The sequence below is a fragment of the Pristiophorus japonicus genome, chromosome 12 (genome assembly GCF_044704955.1).
Source record: "Pristiophorus japonicus isolate sPriJap1 chromosome 12, sPriJap1.hap1, whole genome shotgun sequence".
Lineage (NCBI taxonomy): Eukaryota > Metazoa > Chordata > Chondrichthyes > Pristiophoridae > Pristiophorus > Pristiophorus japonicus.
Window position 1 is genome coordinate 123906528 of NC_091988.1, and position 19849 is coordinate 123926376.

The following is a 19849-nucleotide window of genomic DNA, read 5'->3' on the forward strand; positions in this document are numbered from 1 at the left end:
ATAGTGCAGCTTCAACACCACTCGAGAAGCTCAATACCATCCAGGATAAAGCAGCCGCCTGATTGGCACCCGATCCACCACCTTCAACATTCACTCCCTCCACCACTGGCGCACCGTGGCTGCAGTATGTACCATCTATAAGATGCACTGCAGCAACTCGCCAAGGCTTCTTCGGCAGCACCTCCTAAACCTGCAACCTCTACCACCTAGAAGGACAAGGGCAGCAGGTGCATGGGAACACCACCACCTCCACGTTCCTCTCCGAGTCACACACCATCCTGAATTGGAAATATATCGGCCGTTCCTTCATCGTCGCTGGGTCACAATCCTGGAACTCCCTCCCTAACAGCACTGTGGGAGCACCTTCACTACACGGACTGCAGCGGTTCAAGAAGGTGGCAAGAAGGGGCAATTAGGGATGGGCAATAAATGCCGGCCTTGCCAGTGACGCCCTTTGAGGGAGAATTGTGGACAATGGCAACAGACAATTAGTGAGGGACAGGTGCCTGAATAATCGTAGCTCCCAGATCGGTGAGGGCCTCTGCCACACCACCGACCATGGATCCGGCCACCTACAGCATGATGGTCCAATGAAACCGACGCTAAAAGCTCCGAGTACTCACACCGCGCCCTCGCTGCACTCAGCTCCCGCATGACACATCCCCCCGGAGCGGAAGGCGGAGCGACGCTCGGTGCGCGGTTGCCATGGTGACGGGACGCAGCGCCGGCGGCGAGGCGGCATGAACCGGAGCAAGGTGGGCCCGGGTATCGGGTGTGGGCACAGCACGATCCCACCCATCCCCCTCACTGACCATCTCTTGTTTATCCGCAGGCTGCCGGCAACAAAGGGCCGTCCGGAAACCTCCGGCTCAGGTCAGGCTCCGGGCCGGGCGGGGGCAGGTGCGGCAATCGTCTCCGTCCGTGTGTGTGCCGGGGGCTCTGTCGCCCTCACACCGCTCCCCACTCACCTCACACCCCCTCCACCTCGCACTCCCTCTCCCCCCTCACCCTCCCCATTCTGGTTGCTGGGGGGGGTAACTGTATATTCTGGTTACTGGGGGCGGGGGGGTAAACTGTATATTCTGGTTACTGGGGGGGGGGGGAGTAACTGTACATTCTGGTTACTGGGGGGGGGGGTAACTACATTCTGGTTACTGGGGAGGGGGGTAACTGTACATTCTGGTTACTGGGGGGGGGTAACTGTACATTCTGGTTACTGGGGGGGGGATAACTGTACATTCTGGTTACTGGGGGGGGGGGTAACTACATTCTGGTTACTGGGGAGGGGGGTAACTGTACATTCTGGTTACTGGGGGGGGGGGTAACTGTACATTCTGGTTACTGGGGGGGGGGTAACTGTACATTCTGGTTACTGAGGAGGGGGGTAACTGTACATTCTGGTTACTGGGGGGGGTAACTGTATATTCTGGTTACTGGGGGGGCGTAACTGTATATTCTGGTTATTGGGGGGTTAACTGTATATTCTGGTTACTGGGGGGGTAACTCTATATTCTGGTTACTGGGGGGGGGAATAACTGTATATTCTGGTTATTGGAGGGGGTAACTGTATATTCTGGTTACTGGGGGGGGGTAACTCTTTATTCTGGTTACTGGGGGGAGGGATAACTGTATATTCTGGTTATTGGGGGGTTAACTGTATATTCTGGTTATTGGGGGGTTAACTGTATATTCTGGTTACTGGAGGGGGTAACTGTACATTTTGGTTACTGGGGCGGGGGAGGGGAGGTAACTATATTCTGGTTACTGGGGGGAGGATAACTGTATATTCTGGTTATTGGGGGGTTAACTGTATATTCTGGTTACTGGGGGGGTAACTCTATATTCTGGTTACTGGGGGGGGGAATAACTGTATATTCTGGTTATTGGAGGGGGTAACTGTATATTCTGGTTACTGGGGGGGGGTAACTCTTTATTCTGGTTACTGGGGGGAGGGATAACTGTATATTCTGGTTATTGGGGGGTTAACTGTATATTCTGGTTATTGGGGGGTTAACTGTATATTCTGGTTACTGGAGGGGGTAACTGTACATTTTGGTTACTGGGGCGGGGGAGGGGAGGTAACTATATTCTGGTTACCGGGGGCGGGGGGGTTACAGTACATTCTGGTTACTGGGCGGGGGGGGGTAACTGTATATTCTGGTTATGGGGGGGGGGGATAACTTTCTTCTGGTTACTGGGGTGGGGGGGTAATTGTACATTCTGGTTACTGTGGGGGGGGAGGTAATTGTACATTCTGGTTACTGGGGCGGGGGGGGGGGGGTAAATGTATATTCTGGTTACTGGGGGCGGGGTAACTGTACATTCTGGTTACTGTGGGGGGGGAGGTAATTGTACATTCTGGTTACTGGGGGGGGGGGTTAACTGTATATTCTGGTTACTGGGGGGGGTAACTGTATATTCTGGTTAATGGGGGGGTAACTGTATATTCTGGTTACTGGGGGGGGGGTAACTGTACATTCTGGTTACTGGGGGGGGGGTAACTGTATATTCTGGTTACCGGGGGGGGTACATTTCTGGTTACTGGGGGGGGGGGGTAACTGTATATTCTGGTTACTGGGGGGGGGGGGGTAACTGTATATTCTGGTTACTGGGGGGGGGGTAACTTTATTCTGGTTACTGGGGGGGAGGGGTAACTCTACATTCTGGTTACTTGGGGGGGGGGGGGGTAACTGTATATTCTGTTTACTGGGGGGGGAACTGTACATTCTGGTTACTGGGGGGGGGTAACTGTATATTCTGGTTACTGGGGGGGGGTAACTGTATATTCTGGTTACTGGGGGGGGGGGTAACTGTATATTCTGGTTACTGGGGCGGGTAACTGTATATTCTGGTTACTGGGGGGGGTAACTGTATATTCTGGTTACTGGGGGGGGTAACTGTATATTCTGGTTACTGGGGGGGGTAACTACATTCTGGTTTAGTGGGGGGGGGGATAACTGTATATTCTGGTTACTGGGGGGGGGAGGTAACTACATTCTGGTTACTGGGGAGGGGGGTAACTGTACATTCTGGTTACTGGGGGGGGGTAACTGTACATTCTGGTTACTGGGGGGGCGTAACTGTATATTCTGGTTATTGGGGGGGTAACTGTATATTCTGGTTACTGGGGGGGGTAACTGTATATTCTGGTTACTGGGAGGGGGGTAACTACATTCTGGTTTAATGGGGGGGGGGTAACTGTACATTCTGGTTACTGGGGGCGGGTAACTGCATATTCTGGTTACTGGGGGGGGGGGATAACTATATTCTTGTTACTGCGGGGGGGGTAACTACATTCTGGTTACTGGGGGGGGAGGCAACTGTATATTCTGGTTACTGGGGGTGGGGCTTAACTGTATATTCTGTTTACTCGGGGAGGTAACTGTATATTCTGGTTACCTTGGGGGGGGGTTAACTGTATATTCTGGTTACGGGGGGGGGGTAACTGTATATTCTGGTTACTGGGGGGTTCACTGTATATTCTGGTTACTGTGGGGGGTTAACTGTATATTCTGGTTACTGGAGGGGGTTAACTGTATATTCTGGTTACTACGGGGGATAACTGTATATTCTGGTTCCTGGGGGGGGTTAACTGTATATTCTGGTTACTGGGGGAGTTAACTGTATATTCTGGTTACTGGGGGGGGTTAACTGTATATTCTGGTTACTGGATGGGATAACTGTATATTCTGGTTACTGGGGTGGGTTAACTGTATATTCTGGTTACTGGGGGGGGGGTAACTGTATATTCTGGTTACTGGGGTGGGGGGATAACTTTTTTCTGGTTACTGTGGTGGGGGGTGGGTAATTGTACATTCTGGTTAATGTGGGGGTGGGGTAACTACATTCTGGTTACTGGGGGCGGGGTAACTGTACATTCTGGTTACTGTGGGGGGGGAGGTCATTGTTCATTCTGGTTACTGGGGGGGGGGTTAACTGTATATTCTGGTTACTGGGGGTGGGGGTTAACTGTATATTCTGGTTAATGGGGGGGGGGTGCAACTGTATATTCTGGTTACGGAGGGGGGGTAACTGTACATTCTGGTTACTGGAGGGGGGTAACTGTATATTCTGGTTACTGGGGGGGATGTACATTCTGATTACTGGGGGGGGGGTAACTATATTCTGGTTACTGGGGGGGTGCAACTGTATATTCTGGTTACGGAGGGGGGGGTAACTGTACATTCTGGTTACTGGAGGGGGGTAACTGTATATTCTGGTTACTTGCAGGGGGGGGGGTAACTGTATATTCTGGTTACTTGCGGAGGGAGTAACTGTATATTCTGGTTACTGGGGGGGGGTAACTATATTCTGGTTCCTGGGGGGGGGTATAACTGTATATTCTGGTTATTTGGGGGGGAGGTAACTACATTCTGGCTACTGGGGAGGAGGGGTAACTGTATATTCTGGTTCCTGGGGTGGGGCTAACTGTATATTCTGGTGACTCGGAGGGGGGGGTGCCCGAATATTCTGGTTATTGGGGGGGGGGGGGTAACTGTACATTCTGGTTACTGGGGGGTGGGGTAACTGTATATTCTGGTTACTGGGGGGGGGTAACTGTATATTCTGGTGACTCGGAGGGGGGGGGGGGGTAACTGTATATTCTGGTTACTTGGGGGGGGTAACTATATTCTGGTTACTGTGGGGGGGTTAACTGTAAATTCTGGTTACTGGGGGGGGCGGGGTAACTATACATTCTGGTTACTGGGGGGGTGGGGTAACTGTACATTCTGGTTACTGGGGAGGGGGGGTAACTGTATATTCTGGTTACTGCGCGGGGGGGGGTAACTGTATATTCTGGTTATTGGGGGGGTGTAACTGTACATTCTGGTTACTGGGGGTGGTAACTGTATATTCTGGTTACGGGGGGGGGAGGTTAACTGGATATTCTGGTTACTGGAGGGGGGTTAACTGTACATTCTGGTTACTGGAGGTGGGGGTGGGTAACTGTATATTCTGGTTACTGGAGGGGGGGCGGTAACTATATTCTGGTTACTGGTGGGAGGGAGGGGTAACAGTACATTCTGGTTACTGGGGGGGGGGAGGGGTAACTGTACATTCTGGTTACTGGGGGGGGTTAACTGTATATTCTGGTTAATGGGGGGGGAACTGTACATTCTGTTTACTGGGGCAGGGATAACTGTATATTCTGGTTACTGGGGGGGGGGTAACTGTATATTCTGGTTACTGGTGGGGGGGTGGTTACTGTATATTCTGGTTACTGGGGTGGGGGGGGGTACTGTATATTCTGGTTACCGGGGGGGGGTGGAGGGGTTACAGTACATTCTGGTTACTGGGGTGGGGTAACTGTATATTCTGGTTACTGGGGGGGGGGGGGAATAACTGTTTCTTCTGGTTACTGGGGTGGGGTGGGGCGGGTAATTGTACATTCTGGGTACTGGGGGGGAAGGGTAACTGTATATTCTGGTTACTGGGGTGGGGGTAACTGTATATTCCGGTGACTCGGAGGAGGGGGTAACTATATTCTGGTTACTGGGGGGGTGTAACTGTACATTGGTTACTGGGGGGGTAACTGTATATTCTGGTTACTGGGGGGGGGGTAACTATATTCTGGTTCCTGGGGGGGGGGGTGTAACTGTATATTCTGGTTATTTGGGGGGGAGGTAACTGTACATTCTGGTTACTGGGGGGAGGGGTAACTGTATATTCTGGTTACTGGGGTGGGGGTAACTGTATATTCTGGTGACTCGGAGGGGGGGTAACTATATTCTGGTTACTGGGTGGGTGTAACTGTACATTCTGGTTACCTGGGGGGGTAACTGTATATTCTGGTTACTGGGGGGGGTAACTATATTCTGGTTCCTGGGGGGGGGGTGTAACTGTATATTCTGGTTATTTGGGGGGAAGGTAACTACATTCTGGTTACTGAGGGTGGTAACTATATTCTGGTTACTGGGGGGAGGGAGGGGTAACAGTACATTCTGGTTACTGGGAGGAGGGAGGGGTAACAGTACATTCTGGTTACTGGGGGGGGGGGAGGGTTAACTGTATATTCTGGTTACTGGGGGGGGGAACTGTACATTCTGGTTACTGGAGGGGGGTAACTGTATATTCTGGTTACTGGGGGGGGTGTAACTATATTCTGGTTACTGGTGGGGGGGGGTTACTGTATATTCTGGTTACTGGGTGGGGTGTAACTATATTCTGGTTACTGGTGGGGGGGGGGGGTTACTGTATATTCTGGTTACTGGGTGGGGTAACTGTCTATTCTGGTTACTGGGGTGGGTAACTGTACATTCTGGTTACTGGGGGGGTAACTGTACATTCTGGTTACTGGGGGGCGGGTAACTGTACATTCTGGTTACTGGGTGGGGGGTAACTGTATATTCTGGTTACTGGGTGGGGGGAACTGTACATTCTGGTTACTGGAGGGGGGTAACTGTATATTCTGGTTACTGGGGGGGGTGTAACTATATTCTGGTTACTGGTGGGGGGGGGGGTTACTGTATATTCTGGTTACTGGGTGGGGTAACTGTCTATTCTGGTTACTGGGGTGGGTAACTGTACATTCTGGTTACTGGGGGGGTAACTGTACATTCTGGTTACTGGGGGGCGGGTAACTGTACATTCTGGTTACTGGGTGGGGGGTAACTGTATATTCTGGTTACTGGGTGGGGGTAACTATATTATGGTTATTGGGGGGGGTAACTGTACATTCAGGTTACTGGGGGCGGGTAACTGTATATTATGGTTACTGGGGGGGGGAGTAACTATATTCTGGTTACTGGGGGGGGGGGTAACTGTACATTCTGGTTCCTGGGGGGTGGGTAACTGTATATTCTGGTTACTGGGGGTGGTAACTGTATATTCTGGTTACCTTGGGAGGGGGTTAACTGTATATTCTGGTTACTGGGGGGGGGGGGTAACTGTATATTCTGGTTACTGGGAGTGTTAACTGTATATTCTAGTTACTGGGAGTGGGGGTTAACTGTATATTCTGGTTACTGGGGGGGGTGTAACTGTATATTGTTACCTTGGGAGGGGGTTAACTGTATATTCTGGTTACTGGGGGGGGTAACTGTATATTCTGGTTACTGAGGGGGGGTAACTGTACATTCTGGTTACTGCAGGGTGGTTAACTGTATATTCTGGTTACTGGGGGGGGGATAACTGTATATTCTGGTTACTGGAGGGGGGTTAATTGTATATTCTGGTTATTGGTGGGGATAACTGTATATTCTGGTTACTGGGGGGGTTAACTGTATATTCTGGTTACTGGGGGGGCGGGGTAACTACATTCTGGTTACTGCAGGGGGGGCTAACTGTATATTCTGGTTACTGAGGATGGGTAACTGTGTATTCTGGTTACTGGGGGGGGGGTTAACTATATTCTGGTTACTGGGGGGGGGGTAACTGTATATTCTGTTTACTGCGGGGCTAACTATTCCATTTACTGGGGGGGGTTAACTGTATATTCTGGTGACTCGGAGGGTGGGGTAACTGTATATTCTGGTTACTGGGGTGGGGGTAACTGTATATTCTGGTGACTCGGAGGGGGGGTAACTGTATATTCTGGTTACTGGGGGGGGTGTAACTGTATATTCTGGTTATTTGGGGGGGAGGTAACTGTACATTCTGGTTACTGGGGGGGAGGGGTAACTGTATATTCTGGTTACTGGGGTGAAGGTAACTATATTCTGGTGACTCGGAGGGGGGGTAACTATATTCTGGTTACTGGGGGGGGGGGGAACTGTATATTCTGGTTATGGGGGGGAGGTAACTGTACATTCTGGTTACTGGGGGCGGTAACTATATTCTGGTTACTGGGAGGAGGGAGGTTATAACAGTACATTCTGGTTACTGGGGGGGGGGGGGGGTAACTGTATATTCTGGTTACTGGGGGGGGTGTAACTATATTCTGGTTACTGGTGGGGTAACTGTCTATTCTGGTTACTGGGGGGGGCGGTAACTGTACATTCTGGTTACTGGGGGGGTAACTGTACATTCTGGTTACTGGGGGGCGTGTAACTGTACATTCTGGTTACTGGGTGGGGGTTAACTGTATATTCTGGTTACTGGGTGGGGGTAACTATATTATGGTTATTGGGAGGGGGGTAACTGTACTTTCAGGTTACTGGGGGCGGGTAACTGTATATTATGGTTACTGGGGGGGGAGTAACTATATTCTGGTTACTGTGGGGGGGGGGTAACTATATTCTGGTTAATGGGGGGGGATGTAACTCTATATTCTGGTTACGGGGGGGGAGGTAACTGTACATTCTGGTTACTGGGGGGGGTAACTGTATATTCTGGTTACTGGGGGGGGTTAACTGTATATTCTGGTTACTGGGGGGAGGGGGTAACTGTATATTCTGGTTACCGGGGGGGGTGCTAAATGTATATTCTGGTTACTGGGGTTGTAACTATATTCTGGTTCCTGGGGGGGGTGTAACTGTATATTCTGGTGACTCGGAGGGGGGGGGGGGGGGTAACTGTATATTCTGGTTACTTGGGGGGGGTAACTGTATATTCTGGTTACTGGTGGGGGTTAACTGTAAATTCTGGTTACTGGGGGGGGTAGGGTAACTGTACATTCTGGTTACTGGGCGGGGGGGTAACTGTATATTGAAGTTACTGGGGGGGGTAACTGTATATTCTGATTACTGGGGGAGGGGTAACCGTTGTCGAAATCTCGACCTCCGAAAAGAATGACTCCGACACTTACAGCTCCGGTAGAAGTTTCCTTTTTAATTTACTTGCTCGCAAGGGATAGGTCACACTCAGTCAAGGGCTAAATGAACACCTCCGAAATGGTTCAGTTTAACAAGATATTTATACAGTAAAACCCAAGTTCTGGCCTCTCCCTGTGTATTGCTCTGTCTCACAGTCAGTGAATACAGATAAAGAGTTAATTACTATATCCTGGTCCTGACATGGTGTCCAAGCTATTTCCTTTTGTCAGGGTTATCAGAAAGCCAAACGGCCATTACTCCATGAGTCATAGGTAATGGGCTATCACCTGTCTTGTATTGTGTCAGGATTGTTTCAATTTCCTGGTCAGTTTACCTGTTTGCTTCAAATGGATGAGGTCTCGGAAAGAGATAATGGCTAGAAGATAAGGGTGGGGTGACATGGAACTCCTGTAGTGTAGACAATAGGAGAGCACCATGGGGGGTTACTTGTCTCAGCATGACTTGTCTCCTAGCTGTCTGATGGCCATCAGCCATCTAACAGCAGGTTTAGCTGTTTATGCAAGCTGACTGCTAAAATGCAGAAAGTTCTGGAAGGGCCAGGACTCCATTTTAATCAAAAGGCACACAAATACCGTATGGTATCAGCTTAGATAAAAATACTTTCCACATTCCCCCATTTTGTCCTTCACAAGGACAACTCAATCCATTCTGATCTTATACAGTCTCTCCATTTCCATTTTCTTCAGTCTCATTACTCACTAGGCATATTATACCTTCAGGATTTCCTATTCTGGGAGTAATGCTTAGGAAGGGAGGCTGATGGTTATTATCATAATTGGGCTGGTACCATCCCTGGAAGGCTGTAAGTTTATACCCTGCCGACCTCCATTCTGTTTGCTCCTTCGTTTCTGGCCCCTTAGTTAGTTTTGTCCTGTTTTGCACTGTCAACCATTCTACCATTTCTGATTCGTTAAAGGGGACAGATCTCAGGGGAATAGCCCCCCTGGAGTGGACAGGTACATGGGAACATATCCAACAACTCGACAAGTTTCTTTCTTGAGCATACCTATGACTCAGTGCCATAAATACGTTTACGTGCAATTCCCTTCGGTAGTGGGTCTGTACTCCTGGTGTAATCAATAATGTGCAGTAAAACCCTGTCAAGCCCAGCACCATCAGTCCCCATAGTCCATACAGTTCCTTATTCAGTCTTCCTTTTTCGGTTCCTCTGATTCCTTCGTCCCTTCCTCCTGGTCGGGTGCCCGTTTGCAATGGGATGCGTGGATCCATGTTGGTCTTTCCTTTACCTTGATTGCAGTATTGGTCGCCAGCAAGACCTGGTATGGTCCTTCGAATCTTGGCTGTAGACTGCTTTTCCTTTTAAAAATCTTGATGTAAACGAATTCCCCTGGCTCCAGGTTATGACACCTCCCTTCCGCTGGCTTGACTTGGGCTTCCTTTACCTGTGAATGAAAGCTGGAAATACATTTGGTTAGTGCAATACAATAATTCAACATATTTTCTTCCATTTTGTGGATGTCCATCTGTTTTGCAGTAAATGGTGCTGTAAAAGGTAGTCGTTGGGGACGTCCCATAACTATCTCATGCGGTGACAGGCCTGTTGTTCTGTTGGTTGCAGATCGCATTACCATCAAAGCTAAGGGCAGCAGTTCTGTCCATTTCAGTCCAGTGTCATTGCATAGTTTTGCCAGCTTATTTTTAAGCATTCCATTATATCTTTCAACAAGTCCAGCTGATTGTGGATGATAACTGCAATGAAAACGTTGATTAATCTGTAAAGCTTTACACATTTCTCTTATAACAGTTCCCGTGAAATGTGACCCGTTATCACTAGAAAGCTTAGCAGGGATTCCGAAGCGCGGTACAATTTCTTTTAACAAACATTTAGCAACAGTAGTGGCATCGGCCTTTTTACATGGAAAGGCTTCAATCCATCTAGAGAACACATCTACAATAACTAATACATACTTGAATCCCATACACATAGGTAATTCAATAAAATCCATTTGTAAATGTACAAAAGGCCCGACTGGATTTGGGTGGGAGGCAGATTCTACTTTTTCCGTCTTACCCGGATTCATTGTCTGACAGGTAACACAATTTTCACAGATTTGTTTTGCAATTGCCGAAATACCTGGTGCATACCAAGTTGCCAAAATATAATCTGCCAATCCCCCTTTGCCTGCATGTGTGAATGTATGAACACATCGGGCAATCCATGGAAGTAAGGATCTAGGGGCCACCACGCGGCCGTCGTGGTGAACCCATATTCCTTCTGGATTTTTATAACATTGATCCTTCGTCCAGGTCACCACCCCCTCCGTACTGGCCTGTGTCTGAAAGGCCAGCACGTCATTAATAGTGGGTGGCGGGTCTGAGCAATTATTTTTCCTTAGAGGGAACAATGACACCTGCATCCCCCCTTTCGACAGAGCTGCTGACTTAGCTGCATTATCAGCTCTGGCATTCCCAAGTGCCACCTCATTCGACTGGCCTATATGTGCTTGGCATTTGACAATGGCAAGTTTCAAGGGGCATTGAATGGCTCGCAGGAGATTTTCCACTTGTTCTGCATTTTTGATAGGGGTTCCTGAAGAAGTCAGGTACCCGCGAATCTTCCAAATTTGTCCATAGTCATGTGATACCCCAAAAGCATACCTGGAGTCAGTGTAGATATTAACTGTGTGTCCTTCAGCCAGAATACAGGCTCGAGTTAACGCAAACAATTCGGCTTGTTGGGCTGAAAAGGAGTCTGGAAGAGAGGCTGTTTCGACAACATTAAACTGAGTTACAATTGCATAAGCCGCTCTAGGTTGGCCCCTATCATTTCGTAAGGCTGATCCGTCAACATAGTACACTAGATCAGGATTACACATTGGTACATCTGTTAGATTGATACGTGGTTTAGTCACTAATTCGGTTACCATTTCACATGAATGGGGTTCGCCGTCGTCTTCCGTGGGGAGTAGAGTGGCTGGATTTAAGGTAGTGCATCTTTTGATGATAAGATTCGGATTTGATAACAGTTCGACCTCGTATTTAGTGGTTCTTGCGGAGGTTAGGTGTTGGGTGGCACATTTAGTAAGTAAAATCTCGACAGAGTGTGGGATATACAAAATGGTCTGATGATTTAGAGTTATTGTCTGAGCCTGTTGCATAGCATAATAAGCTGCTGCCAACGAAGGAAGACATCCCGATAGTCCGCGTCCCACTGGGTCTAGTTGGGTACTGAAATATGCTACCGGTCGCAGCCTGTCCCCATGTAACTGAGTCAAAACAGATTGTGCAAAACCCGACTTGTGATGCACAAATAAGTTGAATAGCTTAGTGTAATCTGGTAATCCCAAGGCGGGTGCTGAAGTGAGGGACTGCTTAAGGTTCTGGAAAGCATTCCGGGAGACTTCATTCCACATCCTTTAAGCATTGTGAGAATATTTGTGTGGGCTTCTGAACTGGACAAATCTGTGTGTTACACGGACTTCTCATTCATGCTTATAGTGATTCACAGATCACAGAATGTAAAGTACTTGTTTTCTAATTTTATTAAAAGGCTTCCAAACCCAAGATTTTTCCAATACACCCAAAATGTTGATCAAGAGATCACCTGAAATATCTCAAAATCCCAATTCAACTATTGTACTGTCACTCTTTATCAAAAAAAATCCTCTTACTGAGCTAGAAGCTTTTGTACCAAGAATTTACACCAAGGACAATGAGAGTGTACTCCCCCAGCCTGCACCTCGAGAGACCCACAAAGGCTTTTTAAAAAAAAAGCATTACAACTTTTAACCACCGGGACCATGTCTCAACAAACCTATCCTTTGTGCATTTCCTAGCTCCGTAACCTCTCATCCGAATAAATCCACACCTGCGCTTCTAACTTAAAATGTCTTAAACTTCCCACATACAGGACAACACTATGAAGGGTTAAAAAAACTTCACTTTGTTTGAAAAAGTGGGTGGAGCTAAAACAAACAGGCAGTTCCACAACCTTTCCAAACAGGTTTCCAGACACAAGGAAAAAAGACAGAAGCACTCTCATTCAAAGACAAGACATTCACAAGTCTCTCTCCATTCAATAAAGCTTTTTCTTTTGCTAGCTTCATTTTTTTTAAAATCCATAAGTCACTATCAGGTTCTCTTTTTTTTTACATTTGATTTACTTCCTCTGTTAATTTTACATGGACTTGAAGAATCGGAACCCAGGCCTTTTCTATTACTTTCCTTTTTTTTTCTACCTGGATCTCTGTTTATAAGACACTCCTGGAGACAAGTTGTTCTCTCTAAATTAAATGAACCATCGGGTGGAAATGGCCTGTTTTCACCCTTAGTCCACTTTACCGTTTTTGTTTCTTTGGTCAATTGAAGACTGACCACAATTCTGGAGCATGACATAGGCTGGTGTGCCTTTTGTGGTGTTTTAACTTGCTCCGGCACCCATTCTGGATGATTAAGATTTTCCCACAGTTTCTGATCTCACAATCCTTTCGGCCAACCGAGTTCTCTACGCCCACTTCTCCTGGCCGTTACGTGGCCTGAAAAGGCTCTTAATTCGGGCTCAGTCTGGGTGTGTGAGATATGTTGGCACGAACCAATCGTCGTTGATCAATCAGTTACTGTTTCTTTTCCTAATCAATCCTTGTGTTTTTTTTTTTCGAATCACAACTTTCCCTAGTGACTCTTCCCGTTTCTCTAATGGCAATGACTCATAAAGGTATTGCACACAACAGTAATACAAGGACAACAAACAATATTCCCGTGAGTACACAAATCATAACCTCTAAACAAATTCTCAGTCTGCGTTATACGCCACTACAGACCGAGTCCTTAACTTATCCTAATAACAGCTGATAAAACTTAAGGTTCCGTACCCAAACTCTTTGATCGATTGCGCTCTTTTTTTTTTTATAGTCTTATCACATAAGAACCCCTTCCGAATTAAAAACAATAAAAATCTTATCACATAAGAACCTTCGATCGATTAGCGCTTTCTTTTTTCTTTTTTTTTTTAATAGTCTTATCACATAAGAACCCCTTCCGAATTAAAAACAATAAAAATCTTATCACATAAGAACCTGGAACCCTTTTTGATCGACTAGCGCTCCCTTACCTACTGAAACCTTCCCCGGGCTGTCTCGAGGTTTTTTCCAGAACCTGTTCTCTTCTGCTGGCGAGCTGAGAAAGAAATGGTTATAAAAAAAATACCTTTAACTTTTAAATGCCGAGTCTTGTAGATGCAGTACCTCCGCTGTGGACAACAGATTACATCTGCGATTCAACAGTGAAGAAACCTCTTGTGAGCAAAGGCTCACCTTGTTTGGCCACTGAAGCCTTTCACTGGAGAGGCACTATGCCTGTATCCGTTTTACTCACAGGACAGAGAGTATGCATCTCGGTGGAACCTCCAATAACTGTCGAAATCTCGACCTCCGAAAAGAATGACTCCGACACTTACAGCTCCGGTAGAAGTTTCCTTTTTAATTTACTTGCTCGCAAGGGGTAGGTCACACTCAGTCAAGGGCTAAATGAACACCTCCGAAATGGTTCAGTTTAACAAGATATTTATACAGTAAAACCCAAGTTCTGGCCTCTCACTGTGTATTGCTCTGTCTCACAGTCAGTGAATACAGATAAAGAGTTAATTACTATATCCTGGTCCTGACATGGTTCCAGATATTTCCTTTTGTCAGGGTTATCAGAAAGCCAAACGGCCATTACTCCATGAGTCATAGGTAATGGGCTATCACCTGTCTTGTATTGTGTCAGGATTGTTTCAATTTCCTGGTCAGTTTACCTGTTTGCTTCAAATGGATGAGGTCTCGGAAAGAGATAATGGCTAGATGATAAGGGTGGGGTGACATGGAACTCCTGTAGTGTAGACAATAGGAGAGCACCATGGGGGGTTACTTGTCTCAGCATGACTTGTCTCCTAGCTGTCTGATGGCCATCAGCCATCTAACAGCAGGTTTAGCTGTTTATGCAAGCTGACTGCTAACATGCAGAAAGTTCTGGAAGGGCCAGGACTCCATTTTAATCAAAAGGCACACAAATACCGTATGGTATCAGCTTAGATAAAAATACTTTCCACACCGTACATTCTGGTTACTGGGGGGGTAACTGTATATTCTGGTTACTGGGGGGGGTAACTGTATCTTCTGGTTACTGGGTGGGGGTAACTGTATATTGTGGTTACTGGGGGGGGGTAACTGTACATTCTGGTTACTGGGGGGGGTAACTGTATATTCTGGTTCCTGGGGGGCGGGGTAACTATATTCTGGTTACTGGGGGTGTTAACTGTATATTCTAGTTTCTGGGGGTGGGGGTTAACTGTATATTCTGGTTACTGGGGGGGGGGGGTAACTGTATATTCTGATTACCTTGGTTGGGGGGTTTAAACTGTATATTTTGGTTACTGGGGGGGGGTTAACTGTATATTCTGGTTACTGGGGGGGGGTAACTATATTCTGGATCCTTGTGGGGGGTATAACTGTATATTCTGGTTATTTGGGGGGGAGGTAACTGCACATTCTGGTTACTGGGGGGGAGGGGTAACTGTATATTCTTGTTACTGGGGTGGGGGTAACTGTATATTCTGGTGACTCGGACGGGGGGGGGGGGTGCCCAAATATTCTGGTTATTGGGGGTGGGGGTAACTGTACATTCTGGTTACTGGGGGGGTGGGGTAACTGTATATTCTGGTTACTGGGGGGGGTAACTATATTCTGGTTACTGGGGGGGGTTAACTGTATATTCTGGTTACTGGGGGGAGGGGGTAACTATATATTCTGGTTACTGGGTGGGGTGCTAACTGTATATTCTGGTTACTGGGGTTGTAACTATATTCTGGTTCCTGGGGGGGGGGTGTAACTGTATATTCTGGTGACTCGGAGGGGGGGGTAACTGTATATTCTGGTTACTTGGGGGGGGGGGGTAACTGTATATTCTGGTTACTGGTGGGGGTTAACTGTAAATTCTGGTTACTGGGGTGGGTAGGGTAACTGTACATTCTGGTTACTGGGCGGGGGGGTAACTGTATATTCAAGTTACTGGGTGGGGGTAACTGTATATTCTGATTACTGGGGGAGGGGTAACCGTACATTCTGTTTACTGGGGGGGTAACTGTATATTCTGGTTACTAGGGGGGGTAACTGTATCTTCTGGTTACTGGGTGGTGGTAACTGTATATTGTGGTTACTGGGGTGGGTAACTGTACATTCTGGTTACTGGGGGGGGTAACTGTATATTCTGGTTACTGGGGGGCGGGGTAACTATATTCTGGTTACTGGGGGTGTTAACTGTATATTCTAGTTTCTGGGGGTGGGGGTTAACTGTATATTCTGGTTACTGGGGGGGTAACTGTATATTCTGATTACCTTGGAGGGGGGGTTTAAACTATATATTCTGGTTACTGGGGGGGGTTAACTGTATATTCTGGTTACTGGGGGGGGTAACTATATTCTGGATCCTTGTGGGGGGTATAACTGTATATTCTGGTTATTTGGGGGGGAGGTAACTGTATATTCTGGTTACTGGGGGGGGTAACTGTATATTCTGGTGACTCGGAGGGTGGGTAACTGTATATTCTGGTTACTTGGGGGGAGTAACTGTATATTCCGGTTACTGGTGGGGGTTAACTGTAAATTCTGGTTACTGTGGGGGGGTAACTGTATATTCTGGTGACTCGGAGGGGGGGGTAACTGTATATTCTGGTTACTTGGGGGGTTACTATATTCTGGTTACTGTGGGGGGGGGGGTTAACTGTAAATTCTGGTTACTGGGGGGGGGGGTAACTGTACATTCTGGTTACTGAGGGGGGTAGGGTAACTGTACATTCTGGTTACTGGGGGGGGGTAACTGTATATTCTGGTTACTGTGGGGGGGGGGTAACTGTATATTCTGGTTACTGTGGGGGGGGGGTAACTGTATTCTGGTTAGTGGGGGGGGTGTAACTGTACATTCTGGTTACTGGGGGGGTAACTGTATATTCTGGTTACTGGGGGGGGGTGTTAACTGTATATTCTGGTTACTGGGGGGGTTAACTGTACATTCTGGTTTAGGAGAGTGGGTAACTGTATATTCTGGTTACTGGGGGGGGGTCGGTAACTATATTCTGGTTACTGGTGGGAGGGAGGGGTAACAGTACATTCTGGTTACTGGGGGGGTTAGGGGTAACTGTACATTCTGGTTACTGGGGGGGGGGGGTGTTAACTGTATATTCTGGTTACTGGGGGGGTGAACTGTACATTCTGTTTACTGGGGGGGGGGTAACTATATTCTGGTTACTGGTGGGGGGGTGGTTACTGTATATTGTTACTGGGGGGGGAACTGTCTATTCTGATTACTGGGAGGGGGGTGTAACTGTATATTCTGCTTTCTGGTGGGGTAACTGTATATTCTGGTTACTGGTGGGGGGGTGGTTACTGTATATTCTGATTACTGGGGGGGGGTAACTGTCTATTCTGATTACTGGGAGGGGGGTTGTAACTGTATATTCTGGTTACTGGGGGGGGTAACTGTACATTCTGGTTACTTGGGGGGTAACTACATTCTGGTTACGGGGGGGGAGGGGGGTAACTGTACATTCTGGTTACTGGTGGGAGGGTAACTGTATATTCTGGTTACTGGGTGGGGGTAACTGTATAGTATGGTTACTGGGGGGGGGGGGGGTAACTGTACATTCTGGTTACTGGGGGAGTTAACTGTATATTCTGGTTACTGGGGGGGTTAACTGTATATTCTGGTTACTGGGTGGGATAACTGTATATTCTGGTTACTAGGGGGGGTAACTGTACATTCTGGTTACCAGGGGGGTAACTGTACATTCTGGTTACTGTGGCGGGGGGGGGGGGGGGGTAACTGTATATTCTGGTTACTGGGTGAGGGTAACTCTATATTCTGGTTATTGGGGGGGGGGGGAGTAACTGTACATTCTGGTTACTGGGGGGGGTAACTGTATATTCTGGTTACTGAGGGGGGGGGGTAACTGTGTATTCTGGTTACTGGGGGGGGGGGTGGTTAACTGTATATTCTGGTTACTGGGGGGGGGTAACTGGATATTCTGGTTACTGGGGGGGTAACTGTATATTCTAGTTACTGGGGGGGGGGGGTCAACTGTATATTCTGGTTACTGGGGGGGAGAGTAACTGTACATTCTGGTTACTGGGGGGGGGTAACTATATTCTGGTTACTGAGTGGGGGGGGTAACTATATTCTGGTTACTGGGGGGGTTAACTGTATATTCTGGTTACTGGGTGGGGGTAACTGTATAGTATGGTTACTGGGGGGGGGGTAACTGTACATTCTGGTTACTGGGGGGGTTAACTGTATATTCTGGTTACTGGGGGGGGTGTTAACTGTATATTCTGGTTACTGGGTGGAATAACTATATTCTGGTTACTAGGGGGGGTAACTGTATATTCTGGTTACTAGGGGGGGTAACTGTATATTCTGGTTGCTGGGGGGGCGGGGTAACTATATTCTGGTTACTGGGGTGGGTTAACTGTATATTCTGGTTACTAGGGGGATAACTATTCTGGTTACTGGGGGGGTTAACTGTATATTCTGTTTACTGGAGGGGATAACTGTATATTCTGGTTACTGGGAGGGGGGTTAACTGTATATTCTGGTCACTGGGGGGGATAACTATATTCTGGTTACTGGGGGGATAAGTATATTCTGGTTACTTGGGGGGGGTGGGGTAACTACATTCTGGTTACTGGGAGGAGGGGGTTAACTGTATATTCTGGTTACTGAAGGGGGGGTAACTGTATATTCTGGCTACTGGTGTGGTGGCGGTTAACTGTATATTCTGGTTACTGCGGGGGGGTGGTAACTATATTCTGGTTACTGAGTGGGGGGTAACTGTATATTCTGGTTACTGGGGGGGGGGGGTAACTGTATATTCTGGTTACTGGGGGGGTGGTAACTGTATATTCTGGTTACTGAGTGGGGGGTAACTGTATATTCTGGTTACTGGGGGGGGGGGTAACTGTATATTCTAGTTACTGGGGGGGATAACTATATTCTGGTTACTGGGTGGGGGATAACTGTACATTCTGGTTACTGGAGGGGGGTAACTGTATATTCTGGTTACTGGGGGGGGGGGGGTAACTATATTCTGGTTACTGGGTGGGGTAATGTACATTCTGGTTACTGCGGCGGGGGGGGGGGGTGGTTAATTGTACATTCTGGTTATTGCGGGTGGGGGGGTTACTGTACATTCTGGTTACTTGTGGGGGAGGGGGTAACTTTATATTCTGATTCCTGGGGGGGGGGTAACTATATATTCTGGTTACTGGGGGGGGTAACTGTACATTCTGGTTACTGGGGGGGTTGGGGTAATTGTACATTCTGGTTATTGGGGGGTGGGGTAACTGTATATTCTTGTTACTGGGGTGGGGGACTGTACATTCTGGTTACTGGGGGGGGGGTTACCTGTATATTCTGGTTACTGAAGGGGGGGTAACTGTATATTCTGGTTACTGGTGTGGTGGGGGTTAACTGTATATTCTGGTTACTGGGCGGGTGGGGTAACTGTATATTCTGGTTACTGGGGGGGTTCACTGTATATTCTGGTTACTGTGGGGGTTAACTGTATATTCTGGTTACTGGGGGCGGTTAACTGTATATTCTGGTTACTGGGGGGGGATAACTGTATATTCTGGTTACTGGGAGGGGGTTAACTGTATATTCTGATTACTGAGGGGGTTAACTGTATATTCTGTTTACTGGGGGGGATAACTATATATTCTGGTTACTGGGAGGGGGGTTAACTATATTCTGGTTACTGGGGGGGATAACTGTATATTCTGGTTACTGGGGGATAAGTGTATATTCTGGTTACTGGGTGGGGTAACTACATTCTGGTTAATGGGAGGGGGGGGTTAACTGTATATTCTGGTTACTGAAGGGGGGGCTAACTGTATATTCTGGTTACTGGTGTGGTGGGGGTTAACTGTATATTCTGGTTACTGTGGGGTGGGGTAACTGTATATTCTGGTTACTGGCGGTGTTCACTGTATATTCTGGTTACTGTGGGGGGTTAACTGTATATTCTGGTTACTGTGGGGGGTTAACTGTATATTCTGGTTACTGGGGGGGATAATGTACATTCTGGTTACTAGGGCGGGGGGGGGTTAATTGTACATTCTGGTTATTGCGGGGGGGGGGTAACT

General features: G+C 47.8%; 1 protein-coding gene across 1 annotated transcript in view; it reads left to right on the top strand.

Moving 5' to 3' along the window:
- The first annotated feature begins 618 nt into the window (after nucleotides 1–618).
- Nucleotides 619–19849, top strand: part of ttll9 (tubulin tyrosine ligase-like family, member 9) — a 76061-nt gene continuing 56830 nt past the window's right edge. Inside the window, exons 1-2 of the mRNA XM_070894854.1 lie at nucleotides 619–755; nucleotides 833–900. Of these exons, the coding sequence (XP_070750955.1) occupies nucleotides 741–755; nucleotides 833–900 (83 nt within the window). The 5' untranslated portion in view covers nucleotides 619–740. The remainder of the gene's footprint in view (nucleotides 756–832; nucleotides 901–19849) is intronic.